General features: G+C 41.6%; 1 protein-coding gene across 2 annotated transcripts in view; it reads left to right on the top strand.

Annotated features, from left to right (window-relative positions):
• Positions 1-21,751, top strand: part of osbpl9 (oxysterol binding protein-like 9) — a 201,180-nt gene that overhangs the window by 30,078 nt on the left and 149,351 nt on the right. For both annotated transcript variants that reach the window (XM_072273759.1, XM_072273758.1), the window contains exon 3: positions 9,324-9,402. In XM_072273759.1, the coding sequence (XP_072129860.1) occupies positions 9,324-9,402 (79 nt within the window). The remainder of the gene's footprint in view (positions 1-9,323; positions 9,403-21,751) is intronic.

The following is a 21,751-nucleotide window of genomic DNA, read 5'->3' as shown; positions in this document are numbered from 1 at the left end:
CCTTCGTCAGGACTAACTGAAGGAAGAGTGAGTAAGGGATTTGAAAGTTGGAGGGGGAGATCCAAAATGATAGGAGAAGACAGGAGGGGGAGGGATGGAGCCAAGAGCTGGACAGGTGATAGGCAAAAGGGATACGAGAGGATCATGGGACAGGAGGTCTGGGAAGAAAGACAAGGAGGGCGGGGGGTGGGGGGAGGACCCAGAGGCTGGGCAAAGGGTATATTCAGAGGGACAGAGGGAGAAAAAGGAGAGTGAGAGAAAGAATGTGTATAAAAATAAGTAACAGCTGGGGTACGAGGGGGAGGTGGGACATTAGCGGAAGTTAGAGAAGTCGGTGTTCATGCCATCAGGTTGGAGGCTACCCAGACGGAATATAAGGTGTTGTTCCTCCAACCTGAGTGTGGCTTCATCTTTACAGTAGAGGAGGCCGTGGATGGACATGTCAGAATGGGAATGGGATGTGGAATTAAAATGTGTGGCCACTGGGAGATCCTGCTTTCTCTGGCGGACAGAGCGTAGGTGTTCAGCAAAGCGGTCTCCCAGTCTGCGTCGGGTCTCGCCAATATATAAAAGGCCACATCGGGAGCACCGGAGGCAATCTATCATCCCAGCCGACTCACAGGTGAAGTGTTGCCTCACCTGGAAGGACTATTTGGGGCCCTGAGTGGTGGTAAGGGAGGAAGTGTAAGGGCATGTGTAGCACTTGTTCCGCTTACACGGATAAGTGCCAGGAGGGAGATCAGTGGGGAGGGATGGGGGGGACGAATGGACAAGGGAGTCACATAGGGAGCGATCCCTGCGGAATGCGGGGGGGGGGGGAGGGAAAGATGTGCTTAGTGGTGGGATCCCGTTGGAGGTGGCGGAAGTTACGGAGAATAATATGTTGAACCCGGAGGCTGGTGGGGTGGTAGGTGAGGACCAGGGGAACCCTATTCCTAGTGGGGTGGTGGGAGGATGGAGTGAGAGCAGATGTACGTGAAATGGGGGAGATGCGTTTAAGAGCAGAGTTGATAGTGGAGGAAGGGAAGCCCCTTTCTTTAAAAAAGGAAGACATCTCCCTCGTCCTAGAATGAAAAGCCTCATCCTGAGAGCAGATGCGGCGGAGACGGAGGAATTGCGAGAAGGGGATGGCGTTTTTGCAAGAGACAGGGTGAGAAGAGGAATAGTCCAGATAGCTGTGAGAGTCAGTAGGCTTATAGTAGACATCAGTGGATAAGCTGTCTCCAGAGACAGAGACAGAAAGATCTAGAAAGGGGAAGGAGGTGTTGGAAATGGACCAGGTAAACTTGAGGGCAGGGTGAACAGCACAGTACAGGCCCTTCGGCCTCAATGTTGTGCCAACCCTTTAACCTATTCTAAGATCAATCTAATCCTTCCATTCCACATTCTTCTTTTGTCCATGTGCCTACCTAAGATTCTCTGAAATGTTCCTAATATTTTTGCCTTTACCGCTACCTCTAGCAGCATGTTCCTTGCATCTACCACTCAGTGTATATAAAAAAAAGCCTACCTCTCATATCCCCCTTTTCTTTCCTCTAAATACCTAAAAGTTATGCCCCCTCATATTAGCCACTTCTGCCGGGTGGGGGGGGAGGTAAGGAGGGGGGGAAGTCTCTGGCTTTCCACTCTACTTCTGCCTTTTATCATCTTGCATATCTCTTTAAAGTCAGTCATCCGTCACCCTCCTCTTCAACCTATTCTCAATGCTCTCTAATCCAGGCAGCATCCTGTTGAATGTCACCTGTATTCTCTAAAGCAGGGATTTCCAATCAGGTGTCTGCAGACCTCTCGCTTAATGGTTTTGGTTCATGGCGTAAAGAAGGTTGTGATCCTCTCTTCCAAAGTTTCCACATCTTTTGTATAGGGGCAACTCTAGAACTGAACACAACATTTGAAGTGTGGTTAACCAGAGTTTAAAGGAGGTGCAGCATTACCTTGCGGCTCTTGAACTCAGTCCCCTGATTAATGAAGGCCAATATACCTTAATCATCAATTGGTGGTGCAACTTTGAGAGACCTATGGATGTAGACCCCAACAATTTCCTCTGTTCCGTCATTCTGTTAAGGATCCTGTCATTAACCCTGTATTCTGCCTTCAAGTTTGACTTTCCAAAGTGAATCACTTCACACTTTTCTAGATTGAATTCCAATTGCAAAATCTCAGGTCAGCTCTGCATCCTAACCAATGACAACCTTCTACACTTTCCACAATAGCACCAACCTTCATGTCATCTGCAAATGTACTAGCCCACCCTTCCACTTTGCCATTGAAGTCTTTGCTAAAAATCACAAAGAGCAGGGGTTTCAGAACAGACCATGCAGAACACCACTAGTCACCGACCTCGAGACAGAATTTACTCTCTCTCTTCCGATTTAAGGTGTTGCCTCTGAAGAGAAGTGACACTTCACTGGTAGTTCAAAAGGCAAGAAATTCGACTAAAAACATTACTAATAGCACCTTTTCTGAAGTAAATTGTGGTAAACTATCACTGCAAACAATGAAGAGGCAAGTAAAGGCGAAGCAAATTCAAGGGATGAGCTGTGCTGGTGCTTTGCAAAATCGAAACAGATAGAGTTGGAGTGAGCAATTTGGAGAGAAGCAATTGAGGCAGAAGAGTTTCGATGCCCATCCAACTAACCTGGTTGTGAGGTTGGATCAGTCTAAGCGCCGAGCTGATTTGGGGAGGTCAAGAATGGCTTCAGGCTGGATGGCGTGGTCTAGGCCTAGAGTGTTTCACAGTAGCGGGACCCAGTTCCTAATGTAAGACACAATCTGCTATTTGGACAATTTAAACGCCGGCCCAGATAGACTGGAAAGGCAGTGTTTTGGGACCAGAGGCAAGAATCAGGCTGATTTCATTCACTGTCCTGTGATGTGCACTCCTCTCTCTGTGACACTGAGCTGTGAGACTGACCTGGCTCCTCTACTCCAGGTCTGTTAACTTCCTAGCAATTTGCCCCACTAATATGATGAGTGGGCTTTGGGCCCACTTTGGGCTGCTCCGAGGATTCGGATCTAAGGGTTCAATTTGGTTCGGAATGCTGTGCTTGCTTCTTTTGATTGCATAATTTGTGTTTTTTTTTGTCTCTTTCTCTGTACATTGGGTCTTGGTCATTATTTTTGTTTTAAATTGGGTTCTTTCGGGTTTCTTACTTTGTGGCTGCCGGTAAGCAGACAAGTTTCAAGGCTGTATAATTTATACATTTCTTTGATAATGTACTTGAATCTTGAATCTGCAATCATTCTTTACCTTCCATGAGCATGCCAATTTTGAATCCTTGTAACCAAGTTTTCCTTCAGACTTTCTGAATAAGCCTACCTTGTATGATCTTGTCAAATGCCTGACTAAAATCCATATGCCTCACATCCACTACTTTGCCTTCATCAGTTTGTTTATTTCACTTTCCCAAAGAATTCAATCAAGTTGTGAGGCAGTCAGACTCTGCTTCTCCAAATGCTGGTAAATCTTATCTCTAAGAATCCTCTCCAAAGAGGGGGAAATTAAAATAATATGTCTGTAATACAAGTTTAACCATCATAAGCACTGTTTTGTAGATCAATCTGATCTTCTCTCTTGTGTTCTGCAACATGCTTCACTCCTGCATCATCCAGAGTTTGTCACCTGATTCAGGACTAAACAAGTTAATATGAAGATAGAAATTGTGAGAAGAACCAAATTGGGAGGATAATAATAGTTTAGATATCTAGAGGCAGATACACTCGTGAAGTTTAAGAGACTACTAGACAGGTATGTGGAGGAATTTAAGGTGGGGGTTATATGGGAGGCAGGGTTTGAGGGTCGGCACAACAGTGTGGGCTGAAGGGCCTGTAATGTGCTGTACTGTTCTATGTTCTATATGTGTTTTGCACAGGTGGGTGTACTTGTTGACCTCAAAGCTACCAAATTAAAGCAGGGATAAGGATTATAAGGCATTTGGCTGTGTAACTTATTGAATTTGTAGTGAGAGGCTATAGGTAATAGATTTCTAAATGAACCATGAGTTACAAAGGGAAGGACGGGCAACTGTAGGCCAGCTTAGCAAACAAAAACAGTTAAAACTAGAGACTAAATGGAGCATCAGGGTTTCAGTAAGTAGATATTAGGTAAGATCTCGCTGGACCTGGACCATTCCTTGGCCCATGTACTAGCCTTTCATTACACTTGCCTTTTGTGGCCATATTGCCCCTAATGTCCTTGCAATGATGTTGTAGCCTCTCTGCAATGAGGAGAGCAGACTGCATGTAATAACTAGGCTTTGGGTAGTGGAAACTAATGACCTTTACATGAATTCCCTTGACTGTTCGTTTAGCTGCTTCTGCTGTCAAAGCCTTGATCATTGTTTCTAAATAACTAGAAATGTTTAGAAATAATGGAAAGACATTTCAATAATCCTATTTTTAAAAACATATTACAAATTGTTTTTAATTAACTTCTACAATATACTTATTAATGTTCACTTAATAAAAGCTTCTGGCCTCTCCACTTAGAACTTGATGCAATCCTCCCAATGATTTCAGGAGCAGAGCAGGAGATCAGATGTTCCTGCTGGAAATAAGAGCTTTGAAATTGCAGCTCAGCTATTAGACCATAAGACAAAGGAGCAGAAGTCGGCCATTCGGCCCATCGAGTCTGCTCCGCCATTTTATCATGAGCTGATCCATTCTCCCATTTAGTCCCACTCTCCCGCCTTCTCACCATAACCTTTGATGCCCTGTCTACTCAGATACCTATCAATCTCTGTCTTAAATACACCCAATGACTTGGCCTCCACTGCTGCCCGTGGCAACGAATTCCATAGATTCACCACCCTCTGACTAAAAAAATTTCTTCGCATTTCTGTTCTGAATGGGCGTCCTTCAATCCTTAAGTCATGCCCTCTCGTATTAGACTCCCCCATCATGGGAAACAACTTTGCCACATCCACTCTGTCCATGCCTTTCAACATTTGAAATGTTTCTATGAGGTCTCTCCTCATTCTTCTAAACTCCAAGGAATACAGTCCAAGAGCGCACAATCGTTCCTCATATGTTAACCGTCTCATTCCTGGAATCATTCTAGTGAATCTTCTCTCTACCCTCTCTAACGTCAGCACATCCTTTCTTAAACAAGGAGACCAAAACTGCCCACAGTACTCCAAGTGAGGTCTCACCAGCGCCTTATAGAGCCTCAACATCACATCCCTGCTGCTATACTCTATTCCTCTAGAAATGAATGCCAACATTGCACTCGCCTTCTTCACTACTGACTCAACCTGGAGGTTAACTTTAAGGGTATCCTGTACGAGGACTCCCAAGTCCCGTTGCATCTCCGACTTTGAATTCTTTCCCCATTTAAATAAGTCTGCCCATTTATTTTTTCTGCCAAAGTGCATAACCGTACACTTTACAACATTGTACTTCATTTGCCACTTCTCTACCCATTCTTCCAATCTATCCAAGTCTCTCTGCAGACTCTCCGTTTCCTCAGCACTACCGGCCCCTCCACCTATCTTTGTATCGTCAGCAAACTTAGCCACAAAGCCATCTATTCCATAATTCAATTCGTTGATGTACAATGTAAAAAGAAGCGGCCCCAACACGGTCCCCTGTGGGACACCACTGGTAACCGGCAGCCAACCAGAATAGGATCCTTTTATTTCCACTCTCTGTTTCCTGCCAATCAGCCAACGCTCTATCCACATATGTAACTTTCCTGTAATTCCATGGGGTCTTATCTTGTTAAGTAGCCTCATGTGTGGCACCTTGTCAAAGGCCTTCTGAAAATCCAAATATACCACATCCACTGCATCTCCCTTGTCTAGCCTACTGGTAATTTCCTCAAAAAATTGTAATAAGTTTGTCAGGCAGGATTTTCCTTTAAGGAATCCATGCTGAGTTCTGCCTATTTTGTCATATACCTCCAGGTACTCTGTAACCACATCCTTGACAATCGACTCTAACGACTTCCCAACCACCGATGTCAAGCTAACAGGTCTATAATTTCCTTTTTGCTTCCTTGCCCCCTTCTTAAATAGCGGAGTGACATTTGCAATCTTCCAGTCCTCCGGAACCATGCCAGAATCTATCGACTTTTGAAAGATCATCGCTAATGCCTCCGCAATCTCCACAGCTACTTCCTTCAGAACACGCGGGTGCATTCCATCTGGTCCAGGAGATTTATCTACCTTTAGACTATTCAGCTTCCTGAGTACTTTCTCTGTTGTAATTGTGACTGCGCACACTTCTCTTCCCTGCCACCCTTGAGTGTCCAGTATACTGCTGATGTCTTCTTCAATGAAGACTGATGCAAAATACTCGTTCAGTTCCTCTGCCATCTCCTTATCTCCCATTACAATTTCTCCAGCATCATTTTCTATCGGTCCTATGTCTACTCTCACCTGTCTTTTACTCTTTATATACTTGAAAAAGCTTCTAGTATCCTCTTTGTTATTTGCTAGCTTCCTTTCATAGTTAATCTTTTCCCTCTTAATGATCTTCTTGATTTCCTTTTGTAAGGTTTTAAAAACTTCCCAATTCTCTGTCTTCCCACTAATTTTTGCTTCCTTGTACGCCCTCTCCTTTGCTTTAACTTTGGCTTTGACTTCTCTTGTCAACCATGGTTGCATCCTTTTTCCACTCGAAAATTTCGTCTTTTTTGGAATATACCTGTCTTGCACCTTCCTCACTTCTTGCATAAACTCCAGCCACTGCTGCTCTGCTGTCTTTCCCTCCAGTGTCCCTTTCCAGTCAACTTTGGCCAGTTCCTCCCTCATGCCACTGTAATTTCCTTTACTCCACTGAAATACCGACACATCAGATTTCGGCTTCTCTTTTTCAAATTTCACCGTGGACTCAATCATGTTATGATCACTGCTTCCTAAGGGTTCCTTCACTTCAATCTCTCTAATCACCTCCGGTTCATTACACAATACCCAATCCGGTACAGCCGATCCCCTAGTTGGCTCAACAACAAGCTGTTCCAAAAAGCCATCTCGCAGACATTCTACAAATTCTCTCTCTTGAGATCCAGTGCTGACCTGATTTTCCCAATCCACTCGCATGTTAAAATCCCCCACAATTATCATAACACTGCCCTTCTGATAAGCCTTTTCTATTTCCTGTTATAATTTGTAGTCCACATCCCTGCAGCTGTTTGGACGCCTATAAATAACTGCCATCAGGGTCCTTTTACCCCTGCAATTTCATAGCTCAACCCATAAAGATTCTGCACCTTCCGATCCTATATCACCTCCTCCTAATGATTTAATATTATTTCTTACCAAAAAAGCCATGCCTCCCCCTCTGCCTAGCTTCCTATCCTTCCGATACACTGTGTATCCTTGGACGTTCAGCTCCCAGAGATGCGCATCCTTTAGCCAGGTCACAGTGATGGCCACAATATCATACCTGCCAATCTGTAGCTGTACGACAAGATCATCCACCTTATTCCTTATGCTGCGTGCATTTAAGTATAACACCTTAAGACCAGTATTTGGTACTTTTCGCTTTGATTTCACTGTAACTTTATTGCACTGCAACTGATCCCAATGGCTACAAATTTGCCCCATCACCTACCTGTCGTTCCTGACATCTTTACTGCTCACTATCTTAGATTTATTTCTGTTTTCCCCTTCCTCTGCTCTGTCATTCTGGTTCCCATCCCCCTGCCAAATTAGTTTAAACCCTCCCTGACAGCTCTATTAAACTTTCCCGCCAGGATATTGGTCCCCTTCGGGTTCAGGTGTAACCTGTCCTTTTTGAACAGGTCATACTTCCCCCAGAAGAGATCCCAATTATCCAAGAATCTGAAGCCCTGCCCCCTACACCAGTCTCTCAGCCACGCATTCATTTGCCTGATCCTACTATTCTTGCCCTCGCTAGCACGTGGCACAGGTAGCAATCCCAAGATTACTACCCTGGAGGTCCTGCTTCTCAGCTTCCTTCCTAACTCCTGGAAATCTCTCTTCAGGACCTCATCCTTTGTCCTATCTATGTCATTGGTACCAACATGTACCAAGACAACTGGCTTATTAGTGAGTAGATTAACCCAGGTAAAGGAAATTTAAGGTAAAGTGTTTTCAGTATACATGCAGAGATTACATATTTTCAGGAGGGCCACTTACCCCTGCTTGATTATATACAGAAATATCAATACTATGTACTGCATTGTTAATATTCCACAGAAGATGATGATCACTGTTAAACAGAATGGTAACAAATGAATTTGTGACAATTGGCTTCAAATACTGTTCATGTGTATAAGCCTGAATTTGTGCTCTCACTGGTTCCCTAATTGACTTCTCCAATTTCTTCCTCTACTGGCTCTCAAGCGCAAGCTGACTTATCCTGGTGACAATCATTTGACGCTTATAAATTCAGTCGCTTGACTTAACACCCTGACAGTAAGACTATTTAGAATAGTTGGCATAATTCTTGCAAAAGCAATGGGTAAGTTTATATGTTGCACTGTATAATTCAGATTCTTTTTTGATGTCACATGTTTGAGGAGAACGAGCTTAAAAATATAATTAAAAAGCAGATTATGGAAATTTGATACAAACCAACATAAAAATGAGTGCAGTAGTCAGGAGGTGTATGTAAAGAGAATATTTTGCATGCAAACTATTCAGGATTCTTTTGTTAACCCAGGCTGTTTTTACTTGGTTTTTAACCTTTTATCAGTATGTAAAATTTATTTAAAATGCACGTTAACATGCTTCTATATAATATTTGGTCATTGCAGTAAAGATGGAGTTACCCAGTATAAAAAATTAATGTAATTTTGATTAGCCGACCTTTGGAAACTGCTGTCCAGCACAATAATTATTAACATTTTCTGAAAATGTATGTTATGTTAATATAGATCATCATTGAATGTCTGCCAAGAGCGGGTGGGGGTGGGGGGGGGGAAGAATGCTGGAGATCATTTGCAGAAACCTTGAATTCAGTGGGAAGTTTTCATATTTTTGTAATATTTAATTTTAAAAATACTTGTGCATAATTGCAGGAATGTTGACTAATTTGTTCAGCTTTTCTTTCAAAGCTAGTGTTTGAAATGTATTGACTATGCTTTTATTGGTGACAAATGTGTTTATAAAATCTGCAGTGCATCTGATGAATTTCTTGTAGCAGTGTTAAGCATTTTCCCTTTAGAAAACAAAATGCTTGCAAGTTTCAGATTGTAGGGGATTTTCTATAAAATCCCATGGGAAAGATCGATGCATACTGTATGTTGTTTTTTGCATTGTTTGGATTCTCTCGCATTTGGGTTCTGAACATTACTGTGCAGTGAGCTGGTGATGTCACTGCTTGCTTCACCAGACTTTTTGGTCTCTCTTTCACAGGGAGCTGTGATTGGTATAGACGATGAGGATGACAGCACCTTCACAGTCACTGTGGATCAGAAGACATTCCATTTTCAAGGTGAGAGCAGAGCGATTCCAACATGCATTTGAAGGGCTGAAAGTACTTTGACTGTGGAGATGTTGAATGAAAGCAGGCACTTGAAATTTTGTGCATGAATATGTATTTTAACAGACCATGTGAAGCATGCATGAGACTGAATATTCTAGAACTTGATTATTTAACAGGTTAAATACTAGGTATTTTGCAACTACATTAAAACCATGTTAAATGAGGATCCATCTTCACCTGATTTTTGGATACTATGTAAAAAAAAATAAAGGAGAAGTTATGTAGAGAAGAACGATCCTGTTATCTGTTTACAATTTTATGAACTGCTTAATGCTCTTTTAACTGCTGCTGTACAGCCAGAGGACTGGCAGCACTGGCAGGGCAGTGACCAAGCCAAGCAGGGTTGTGCCTCAACTGAGTACTGCAGATGTGCATTAACGGGAAAGCTGAAAGCAGCATTTGTCTTTAAGGTGGAGACTTGTGTTCTGCAAACCTACAATTTCTTCCACTGGCATTATTTGTCTCTTCATTTATGTGCCATCATTGCATTCTCTTCCTGATTTTATTGCTAATTTGACCAGCTTTTTGTCATGTTTCGTCACTGTATGCTGTGGTTCACCGGTAGGAAGGGTAAGGCATTGTCATTTCAATTTTCTTTTCTCACTTGAAATTTGTATGACATTGTTTAACATTTTCATTGAGAAAATCAGGACATCTGGTATTAAGAAATAGCATGGCAAAACTATTGGGTTAGGAATAGTTGTAATTTAGAAAACTGTGCATATGGATAGTTTCCAGGTGTTTAAAAAGATGAGCATCAGTTTGAGTTGCTTTTTAGATATAACTTGCTTTTATTTCCCTTGTTTAAATTATCATTGTTTCATTGCCTTGTTTTATTGATCATTACTGTTATTATTACACTTCAGATGTATTGCATATTAGACCCAAGATCTGATTGGAAAAAGATTTGTGATTACTAATTTGGTTCCTGTCACAAGCATTTCAGACTTGCAAGTGGAAATAGTAATGGGTCTTTGATTCTAATTTTAGCAATATTTATTAGAATGGTTAAGTTAATATTGTTTGAGGCAATACCTTATAATTGTATTGAAAACTACAGCATTTACTGCTTTGTAAATTCAGTGTAACAGAAGTAATTAATTTGTTAATCTCAATTACCAAATAAACAGCAAACAGTTGCAAAGCTGCAAGGATAAATACGTTCACTCTTTCCCAGTTTTGCTGCAGTTGAAATATGAGGAAATTTATATTTTTATTCTACAAATTGGAAACTTAACATGTGAAATTAAATGTGTTGCATTGGGGTAGATAATTGAAATAAAGTATTCTGAAAACTTCAAGAAAGATGTGAATACGTTAAGGATAGTGTAAGAAAAATGCACTCTTACTGAAAAGCTTAAAAGCTGGGAGAGCTTTACTGGAGAAGAGATTGGCAATGTTTCCGACAAAGGAAGTGTATAGAAGAGAGTAACAGAGTTAATATAGTGAATAGTTGACTACCAGTGTAAAAGATTTAAAGTTAGAAACAATAGGTACAAAATGTTCATGATTCAGGAGAAAGTATTGCCCAGAAGAGTGGTAGATATCTAAAATATTTTACCACAGGAAGTAATTCAGAGAAACTTTGAAAAGTAGATTGAAGGAGAATAAGCACTGGAGAAAATGAGAGGTTACTGTAATTGTGTATGGAAGTAGGCTTGTGTGGTGTATAAATACCAGTACCTTAGCATTTTAATTTCTAGCCAAGCATAATACATACTATTTCCATAAGATGACAAATACCACCTGTTTTCAAAGCAATAAAATTTAACCACCTAAGCAGTTTGCCTTGTTCATTTAGCTGTTGATAATTTGTTCTGGGGGTAACTTACTTTCTACCAACTGCAAGTGTGCTTGTTAATATTTTGAGTTTGGTAAAACTTTGATTAATTCCAGTTTAGTTTCTTCAAACTGAGCATGAAACCTGACAAAGGATAATGGAGTGCTGACTTTTGTATCTAGAATGCAAGATGGCGGGCAGGAGTGGTGCAGTGGTTCCCAAACCTTTTTGGGTTACTGCCCCATTGCCTCCCAGACTATATCCCCAGCATCCCCTATCTCTTCCCGGATGTTACATAAAACTATAAATCATTTTTAAATATAATTACAGTAAAATTATTTTCATCAACAATTTTAGTGTGCACATTAGTAGTCCAGCTTTTCACTACTTTCTCCTTTCAATGAGATGGATGGGCTTGGTGCAGTGACAGCAGCTTCTCAACATCAGGCTGAGTATCAATCAGAAGGAATCTCAGATCCCACATACAGTAATTTGCAGTTTGCTTTGTTGCTTTGAAAGAAGTTCGGCAACTGTACTGACACCGCACTCCACTAAATATGATGTTGGAAAGGCAATAAAGAACATCTTACTTTTTTCAAGAAAGTAATAACCCCTTGGTGGCATCCTGTCATTGATGGTGCCCCATCTGTTGCACAAGCAAGAATGTTGGTGAGTGGAATGCCATTCCCTTTGAAAACATTGCTCAACAACCTGAAATATTGACTCCCCCATCATATCAGTTTCTCGGTCCCTTGTAAATAACAACTCACTTTCATCTTTTATGAAGTAAATATAACCCAGAAACCAAGGTTAATTTCCAGGCAAAGTTGACTGCTCCAACTGTAGAACAAATACTATTGTCCTAAGTACATTGCACAATGTGTCTTCCACATTTTCAGATATTTCATCTATTTGTCTTTGAACAAAGTTGTCGCTGAGCAGAATCACTTTAATTATTTGGTCTGATGACTTATACAAAACTGTACTCAGAACCTCCCTTACTGCTGGCAGAATCAGTTCTCCTCCAGTTGCATGGGGATTTCCAGATTAGCAATAAGCATTGAAATGTTGTAGGAAGCATGCAGACAATCACTGTTTTGTTGTGAGGTGCTAGTAAACATGTTTTAAAGTGTTTTCTGTTTCTGAAATTTACACAAAGTGACTGAAGATAAGCCATAGCCTTGTTTGCTTGATCAGTGTGTTTCCCCTTCAAATGTTCAAGTAGCCTGGACAGTTTCATTGCCTCATTTGAAAAAACTTTTTCACACAACAGACACATTGGCTGCTGTTGGTTACTTGGTGCTGATATAAATCCATATTTCAGACACTCCACACAAAACTATCTGCACTTCTTTTTCATTTGGTCTGTTTCTGCTATTTTCATGCCAAGGAGAATTGGTGGATGTTGTGTACTTGGTTTTCCAGTAGGCCTTTGGCAAGGTGCCACACATAATGCTGCTTAACAAGTTAAGACCCCATGGTATTATAGAAAAAACACTAGCATGGATTATGCAGTAGCTGATTGGCAGGAGCAAAAAGTGGGAATAAATTGAGCCTTTTTTGGTTGGCTGCCAATGACTTGTGGTGTTCCACAGGGGTCTGTGTTGGGATCGCTTCTTTTTACATTGCATGTCAATGACTTGGTTAATGGAATTGATAGCTTTAGGGCAAAGTTTGCAGATGATATGAAGGTAGGTGGAGGGGCAGGTAGTTTTGAGTAAGCGAGAGGCTACAGGAGGACAGACAGGTTAGGAGAACGGATAAAGAAATGACAAATAGAATACAATGCTGGGAAGTGTATGGTCATGATGTTTGGTAGAAGAAATAAGAGTAGACTATTTTCTAAATGGAGAGAAAATTCAGAAATCTAAGGTGCAAAGGGACTTGGGAGTCCTTGTACAGGATTCCCTTGAGGTTAATTTGCAAGTTGAGTCTGTGGTGAGGAAGTGCAATGTTAGCATTCATTTCAAGAGATCTAGAATATAAAAGCAAGCAATAAATGTTGAGGCTTTATAAAGTACTAGTGAGGCTTTACTTGGAGTATTGTGAGCAGTTTTGGGCCCCTTATCTAAGAAAGGATGTGCTGACATTGGAAAAGGTTCAAAGGAAGTTCACAAAAATGATTCTGCAATTGAAAGGCTGTGATGGCTGTGGGCCTGTATTGACTAGAATTCAGAAGAATGAGGGGTGACCTCATTGAAAACTATTGAATGTTGAAAGTCCTCGACAGAGTGTATGTGGAGTGGATATTTCCTATTGTGGGAGAGTTAAGGCCAGAGCACACAACCTCAGAATAGAGGGACGTCCTTTTAGAACAAAGATGAGGAGGAATTTCTTTAGCCAGAGAGTGGTGAATCTGTGGGATTCGTTGCCACAGGCAGCTGTGGAGGCCAAGTCTTTATGTATATTTAAGGCAGATGTTGATAGATTCATGAAGGAGATTGGAGCTGAGAGGGTGACAGAGCAGTCATGATGAACTAGCAGAGCACACTCATTGGGCCAACTGGCCTATTTCTGCTCCTAAATCTTGTGGGTCTTATGGTCTTATTTTTGTTATGAATTAACGGCCACTGCAATCACTATTGTTCAAGTCCAGCCTCAAGTGCTGTGATCAATGAAGGGAAAGTTATGATGTCATCATACGTCAGACAAATCCTGAAGGCAAACAAAGTGAGGCAGCAATATCTCGGTTGGGACTTTGGCTAGAGAGATACGGTCAAGACCATTCGAAAGGACATATTCTAAACTTTATCCCATTGAACACCATACACTAACCATGCAGTGATGCAATTCCTGTGAATTAGTGTTCCAAAGGCTGGTTGAGAGTAAGGCGGGATTTGACCAGAGCACTTTTAAAGAACTCTGTTAAAATAAACTTAATGAAAACCAGGGCAGTAGCACTCCAATGTTTCATGGGAGAGGGTGGTCAGAAGTCAGTTATCTCAACCGAGGATGTTGCTGCTGAAGAACCTATGAGCAGTATCCTTGATTTGACCATTCTCAACAATTTCACAAAAGATCTTTCATTATAATGTCAAGTCTTCCATTCTTATCTCTTCAGTACTTTGTCTTCTGACACCCAAAACCTTACCACTTTCAAGAATGAGTTGGATTAAGACTATAAGATATTAGAGCAGAATTAGGCCATTTGGCCCATAGTCTGCTTCGCCATTTTATCAAGGCTGATCCAATACTTCTCTCAGCCCCAACCTCCTGCCTTCTCCCCATAACCCTTCCTGCCCGGATCAATCAAGAAACTATCAGCATCTACCTTAAACGTACATAAAGACTTGGCCTCCACAGCTGCCTATGGCAACAAATTCCACAGATTCACCACTCTATGGCTAAAGAAATACCTCTTCCTCTGTTCTAAAAAGACACCCCTGTATTCTGAGGCTGTGCCCTTTGGTCTTAGACACTCCCACCATAGGAAACATCCTCTCCACATCCACTCTGTCAAGGCCTTTCACCATTCTATAGGGTTCAATGAAGTCACCCCTCATTCTTCTAAGTTCCAGTGAATACAGGCCTAGAGCCAACAAATGCTCTTCATGTGACAAGCCTTTTGTTTAATCCTGGAACCATTTTTCTAAACCTGCTTTGTCCCTCTCCAGTTTCAGCACATCCTTTCTGAGATAAGAGGCACAAAACTGCTCACAAGTGAGGCCTCACCACTGCTTTATAAAGTCTGAATGTGACATCCTTGCTTTTATATTCTAGTCCTCTTGAAATCAATGCTAACATCGCATTTGGCTTCCTCACCACAGTCTTAACCTGCAAATTAACCTTTATGGAATCCTGTACAAGGATTCCCAAGTCTGTTTGCACATCAGATTTATGTACCTTCTCTCCATTTTTAGAAGATAGTTTCTTCTATGAAAGTGCATAATTTTACACTCCCGTCGCTGTATTCCATCTGCCATTTCTCTGCCTATTCTCCTAATCTGTCTTAAGTCCTTCTGTAGCCTTCCTGTTTTCTCAAAACTACCTGGTCCTCCACCTATCTTCATATTGTCTGCAAACTTTGCAGTAAAGCCATCAATTCCATCATCCAAATCATTGACATATAACATGAAAAGAATCTGTCCCTAAATAGACCCTTGTGGAACACCACTAGTCACTGGCAGCCAATCAGAAAAGGCTCCCGTTATTCCCGCTCTTTGCTTCTTGCCAATCAGCCACTGCTTTATCCATACTAGAATCTTATCAAGTAATGCCATGGGCCCATAGCTTGTTAAGCAGCCTCATGTGTGGCAGCTTGTCTAAGGCCTTCTGAAAACCCAAGAACACAACATCAACCGATTCTCCTTTGTCTATCCTACTTATTATTTCCACACAGAATTCCAACATATTCGTCAGACAAGATTTTCCCTTGAGCAAACCACGCTGACTATGGCCTATTTTATAACTTGCCTCCAAGTACCACAAAACCACATTCTTAACAATTGACAATCGACTGACTCCAACATCTTCCCACCCACTAGGGTCAGATTGACTGGTCTATAGTTGCCTTTATTCTGCCTCGCTCCCTTCTTAAAGAATGGTGTGTGATTTGCAATTTACCAGTATCCAGAATCTAGTGATTCTTGATTATTATTAATGCCTCCATGATTTCTTTAGCCACCCCTTTCAGAACTCTGGAGTGTACACCATCTGGGCCATATGACTTATCTACCTTCAGACCTTTCAGTTTCCCAAGAACCTTCTCCCTAGTAATGGTAACTTCACAAACTTCATGATCCCAAATGGTTCCACTTGTTTGAAGGAGTGCTGCTCTGATGGTGCTTAATGCTACTTAGTTCAAAGTATAGGCTAGACCCTGGATTAAAAGTAGGATCCTTACTTTTAGATGTCTATAATTCAAATTTCACCATAAGAAAATGCACAAAATCACTCTACATGGTAGTCACATCTCCACAGTGCAATGCATGGTTCTGAAGAGGCAATGGTATCTGATTAATGCTAAGAGGTTACATGTAAATGCTTTTTCCTAAGTCTTGTTTTCATTTAAATTTAGCAGTGTATATGGGAGCTCATACATGTGTATTGGGAGAGCTGGTAGCTTACTGTTTGTTACCACATCCAATACCCGGAAAATAATTTTTTTCCCCACCATCCAGTGTACTCCTGCTATGAAACAATCTGCAAAATGCACTATAATCACTTGCAAAAGTGTTTTAATTGCATCTTCCAAATTATTGAACTCTACCACCATGGAAAGGCTCATGGAAACACCCCAGGTTTTGTAGGTTTCACTCCAAGTTGCCCACTATCTTGACTCTTCACTCAGAAGTCCTAAATCCTTGAACTCCCATACCTAACAAATCTCTGGTAGCATCCTCATAAGAAGAAATGCAGTGTTTCCAGAATGTACATCATCACCTTAGGCAATTGGGTATGAGCAATAACTGCTGCCTTTTCCAATGACCACAATATATCAAAAATGAATCTTTATTTTAAAATGATTTTGAGAATGTTATCTGGAGTGCAAAGGTTCAATTGGGGGTTAAATAAAAACTAGGTTTACACAACATGAAAGTTTAAAGACGAAGTGGTGATTTAATTGAAAATTTCAAGAAATTAAGGGAATTGGTGAAGGAGGTAGCAGTTATTTCCACTGGTTAGGGAATTCTGGGGCTTGGTGCTCAATGTGAATATTAGTGCTAAATCTTGTGGAGGTGAATTTTGAACCATTCCTGAATGCGAAGTGTGTTAAACATTTGAAACAACACACATCAAAGTTGCTGGTGAAGAGATTTGAGAGGGGGAGGGGGAGGGGGATGGAGCCAAGAGCTGGACAGGTGATTGGCAAAAGGGGTATGAGAGGATCATGTTGATGATATAAGGTGTTGTATTCTGTCTGGGTAGCCTCCAACCTGATGGCATTAACATTGACTTCTCAAACTTCTGCTAATGCCCCCACCTCCCCCTCGTACCCCATCCGTTATTTATGTATATACACACATTCTTTTTCTCTCTCTCCTTTTTCTCCCTGTGTCCTTCTCAATATACCCCTTGCCCATCCTCTGGGTTCCCCCCCCCTTTTCTTTCTCGCTAAGGGCTCCTGTCCCATGATCCTCTCATATCCTTTTGCCAATCACCTGTCCAGCTCTTGGCTCCATCCCTCCCCCTCCTGTCTTCTCCTATCATTTTGGATCTCCCCCTCCCCCTCCCATTTTCATATCTCTTACTAGCTCTTTCTCCAGTTAGTCCTGATGAAGGGTCTCGGCCCGAAACGTCAACTGTACCTCTTCCTAGAGATGCTGCCTGGCCTGCTGCGTTCACCAGCAACTTTGATGTGTGTTGCCTGAATTTCCAGCATCTGCAGAATTCCTCATGTTTGCATTTTTAAACATTTGAAAAGTTCTTTTGTAATTGACAATTGTTAACTTTAATCCTGAGACTAATAAGCTTTTGTCAATCAAAGGTATTGAGGAAGTAGGGTCTATTGAGTTAAGTTAAAGATCAACCGCAATGTAAATGAATCATTAAGTCTGTGGAATTGACAGTGTGCTAACTGGCCCCAGTACCCAATTAAAATCCAGTTTAACCACAGCTAGTATAAACCCAACTCTAGCCCAAGGAGCTATAAATTTTATTTGCAACACACACAAAAGTTGCTGGTGAACGCAGCAGGCCAGGCAGCATCTCTAGGAGGAGGTACAGTCAACGTTTTGGGCCGAGACCCTTCGTCAGGACTAACTAAAAGACGAGCTAGTAGGAAATTTGAACGTGTGAGCGGGAGGGGGAGATCCGAAAATTTTTATGATTTTTTTTTTTTGCTAGATAATTTGACCTAGCCCAGATCAGAATCTGGTTTCTGGTTTGCAAATGCATCTCTGATCATTTAAATTAATATTGAAGACCCCTGACCCTATTATAATATACTCAACTTTTAAACTGGATCCGTGCCCCCAAAGCAGGAAATCATTTATTTATGGGCCACATCTGACTGAGTCAGACAAACTACAATTTGTTTCAAAGCCAGTTCACCCAATATCATTCATCGGCTGTGCTCCTGTTCTAACATAAACTTTAATCAATTTGGTGACAATGTAACTTTACTAGGAAATATTAAAATAACACTGTTTGCAATTAAAGTATACAACCCTGAGATTCATTTTCTTGCAGCATACTCAACAAACCCAAAGAATAATACCAATAGCAATATCAATGAAAGACTGCATCAACTTGGGCATTCAACCAGTGTACAAAAGCCAACTATGCAAATATGAAAAAACAAAGAAACAATAAATAAATATTTAAAACATGAGATGAAGAGTTCTTGAAAGTGAGTCCTTTGGTTGTGGGAACATTTCAATGATGGGGCAAGGGAAGTTAAGTAAAGTTAATCACCATTGGTTCAAGAGCCTGATGGCTGAGGGGTAGCAACTGTCACCAAACCTGATGATGTGAGTCCTGAGGCTCGTGTACCTTCTTCCTGATGGCAGCAGAGAGAAGAAAATAAGTGCTAGGTGGTAGGATCCCTAATGATGGATGCTGTTTTCCTGCAACAGTATTTCATGTAGATGTGCTCAATGGTGTGGAGGCCTTTACCCGTGATGGACTGGGCCATTTCCACTACATTTTGTAGGATTTTCCATTCAAGGGCATTTGTGTTTCCGTACAAGGTTGTGATGCAGTCGGTCAATATTCTCTCCACTACACCTCTGTAGAAGTTAGTCAAAGGTTTAGATGTCATGCTGTATCTTCACAAACTCCAAAGGACAGAGGAGCTGCCATGCTTTCTTCATAATCGCACTTGTGTGCTGGGGCCAGGACAGGTCCTCTGAAATAATAACACTGAGGAACTTAAAGTTGCTGAGCCTCTCCACCTTTGATGCTCCAATGAGGACTAGCTCATGGACCTCTGGTTTCCTGCTCCTAAAGTCAATAATCAACTTCTTGGTGTTGTTGATGGTGAATAATAGGTTGTTGTTATGGTACCACTCAGCCAGATTTTCAATTTCCTTTTTATATGCTGATTCGTTACCATCTTTGATGTGGCCTGCAACAGTGGTGTAGTTAGCAAGCTTGAATATGGCATTGGACCTATGGTTAGCCACACAGTCATAAGTGTTCAGTGAGTGGAGCAAGGGGCTAAGCACATAGCCTTGTTGGTGCACCTGTGCTGATGGAGATTGTGGAGGAGATGTTAGTAATTCTAAATAGCTGGAGTCAGCAAGTGAGGAATTTGAGGATCCAATTACATAAGGAAATATTGAGGCCAAAGTCTAGGAGCTTATTGATTAGTTTTGAGGAGATGTTGGTATCAAATGCTGAGCTGTAGTTGATAAAGAGCATCCTGATGTATGCATCTTTGCTGTCCAGGTGTTTTAGGGTTGAGTGAAGAGCATACAGATATCATCTACTGTGGACCTTTCTCTCCAGTAGGCAAATTGGAGTGGATCTAAGATGCTTCTCGGGCAGGAGTTGATATGCTTCATCACCAACCTCTCAAAACACTTTGTCACTGTGGATGTAAGTGCTACTGGGCGATTGTCATTAAGGCAGGTTACCATGTTCTTCTTGGGCACCGGTGTATAGTTGAAGTCGCTTGAAGCAGGTGGGTACCCCAGACTACTGAAGCATGAGGTTAAAGATCTCAGTGAACACTCCAGCCAATTGATCAGCACAGGTCCTTAGTACTTGGCCAGACCTCTCAGCTAGATGTTTCTCATGGGTTCACCCTTTTCATGGTTTCATGGATTCACTGCTCGTAAGTCAGCCTCAAAGACTGAAATCATAGGATTATTGGGGACTGTGGGAGTGCGTGATGCTTCCCCAGAGTTTTGATGGTCAAAGCTAGCATAGAAGGCATTGAGCTCACCTGGGAACGGAGCCCTGCTGTCACCTATATCATTTGATTTAACTTTATAAGAGGTGATAGTATTTAAGAGCTGCCACAACTGTTGAGCATCCTTTGATTCATGTTTGGTCCAGATTTGCCACTTTGCCTGTGAGATGGCTTTCCAGAGATTGTAGCTGGACCTCTTCTAACTTTCTTGGTCGCCACACTTGAATGCACATCTCATGGTTCATTCAGGACTTTTAATTGGGGAAGACTCTGAATGATTTTGTGAGGACACACAAAAAAGCCCATGACAACCATGGTGCATACAATCATATCCATAAATGAGTCCTTGAACACAGCTTAGTTAACTGACTCGGAATGCTCGGAAGCAATCCTATAGCCACTCCTCTGCCTTCTGCGGCCACCTCTTTGTTGTCCTCAGCTCTGGACATTTGCTGTTTAGCCTCTGCTTGTATGCAGGTTGGAGAAGTACAGGCAAGTGATCAGATTTACCGAAATGCTGCCTGGGCATGGAATGGTAGGCATTCTTTATCTAGTATAACAGTGGTCTAGTGTGTTTGGATGTCCAGTGTTACAGGTTATATGCTGATAGTTATTGGGCAGGATTTTCTTCAAACAAGCCTGGTTGTAGTCCCTGACTATGATTTGAAATACATTGGGATGAACTGCTTCTTGTTTGGAGACGGCATCATGCAATACCTCAAGCACTTGATCATAGTCAGCCGCTGGTGGTATGTAAACTGTGGTCAGTATTATGGAGGAGAACTACCTAGGTAAATAGCATGCACCGCATTTGACCATGAATTGTTCAAGGTGGGGGAAACTGCCACATCAGAACACCACCAAGAGTTTATCATGAAACACATACCCCCACCTTTTGCATTTTCTGAATCAGCATTTTGGTCCATATGGAAAATCGAAAAGCCGCCTTGAAAATCAAAGATCACTATATCTGGTGTACTGGAAGAAAGCCAAGTCTCACTCAGCTATAGAATACAACAGTCTCTCATTTTTCTCCAATACAGCAATCTTGCCCTCAAGACCTCAATTTTGTTTTCCAGCAACTACACATTTGCTAGCAAGATGCTGGATGGCAGGGAGGCCTCATCTCTCTCTGTTTCAGTCCCCTCCCATCTGCCTCACTTCAGCCATTGCAATGACCCTTTGTCTGTTTAAGGTGCTGTACCTGGTTGCTGAGACCTTGAGACAATTGTGAAATCTGTAGATCAGTAAGTTGATTTAGAACTACATTGCTTAGAGGGAAATTACCATGCTTCAGATTGAGTAATTGTAGAGTAATTGGAAAGTGGTATATTTAGAAGTATGTTTGGAAGTATTGTCTGCAGCCCACAGAATGTTGCTGTGGTTCATCACTGCCATCTCTAGATTTCCAGTGCAAGGCAAAGTAAAATATGAAGGGATTAGCAAAGAATATCCAGGTTCTTTTAAAATCACGGGCTTGCCAATGTGCAGCTAATATAGATCAGGTGCAAGATAAAAAGGACTTGGTGCAGTTAATGTGATGGAAGCAGGAATTTGGATGAGCTCAAGTTTTTGGGTGGTGAAAAGTTGGATCCAAGAAAATGTTGCAATTATCAAGGTTAGAGTGGGGAAAAGCATAGATGCATATTAAAGCAGCAGATAAGCTGAGAAAGATGTAGAGACTGGAAGTGATATGAACTAAGAGTGGTTTGTTCATGGCA

This window comes from Mobula birostris, chromosome 12, assembly GCF_030028105.1.
Source record: "Mobula birostris isolate sMobBir1 chromosome 12, sMobBir1.hap1, whole genome shotgun sequence".
NCBI classification, from domain to species: domain Eukaryota; kingdom Metazoa; phylum Chordata; class Chondrichthyes; order Myliobatiformes; family Myliobatidae; genus Mobula; species Mobula birostris.
Note: the sequence above shows the minus strand (reverse complement) of the source record. Positions and strands in the feature narration are given on the sequence as shown.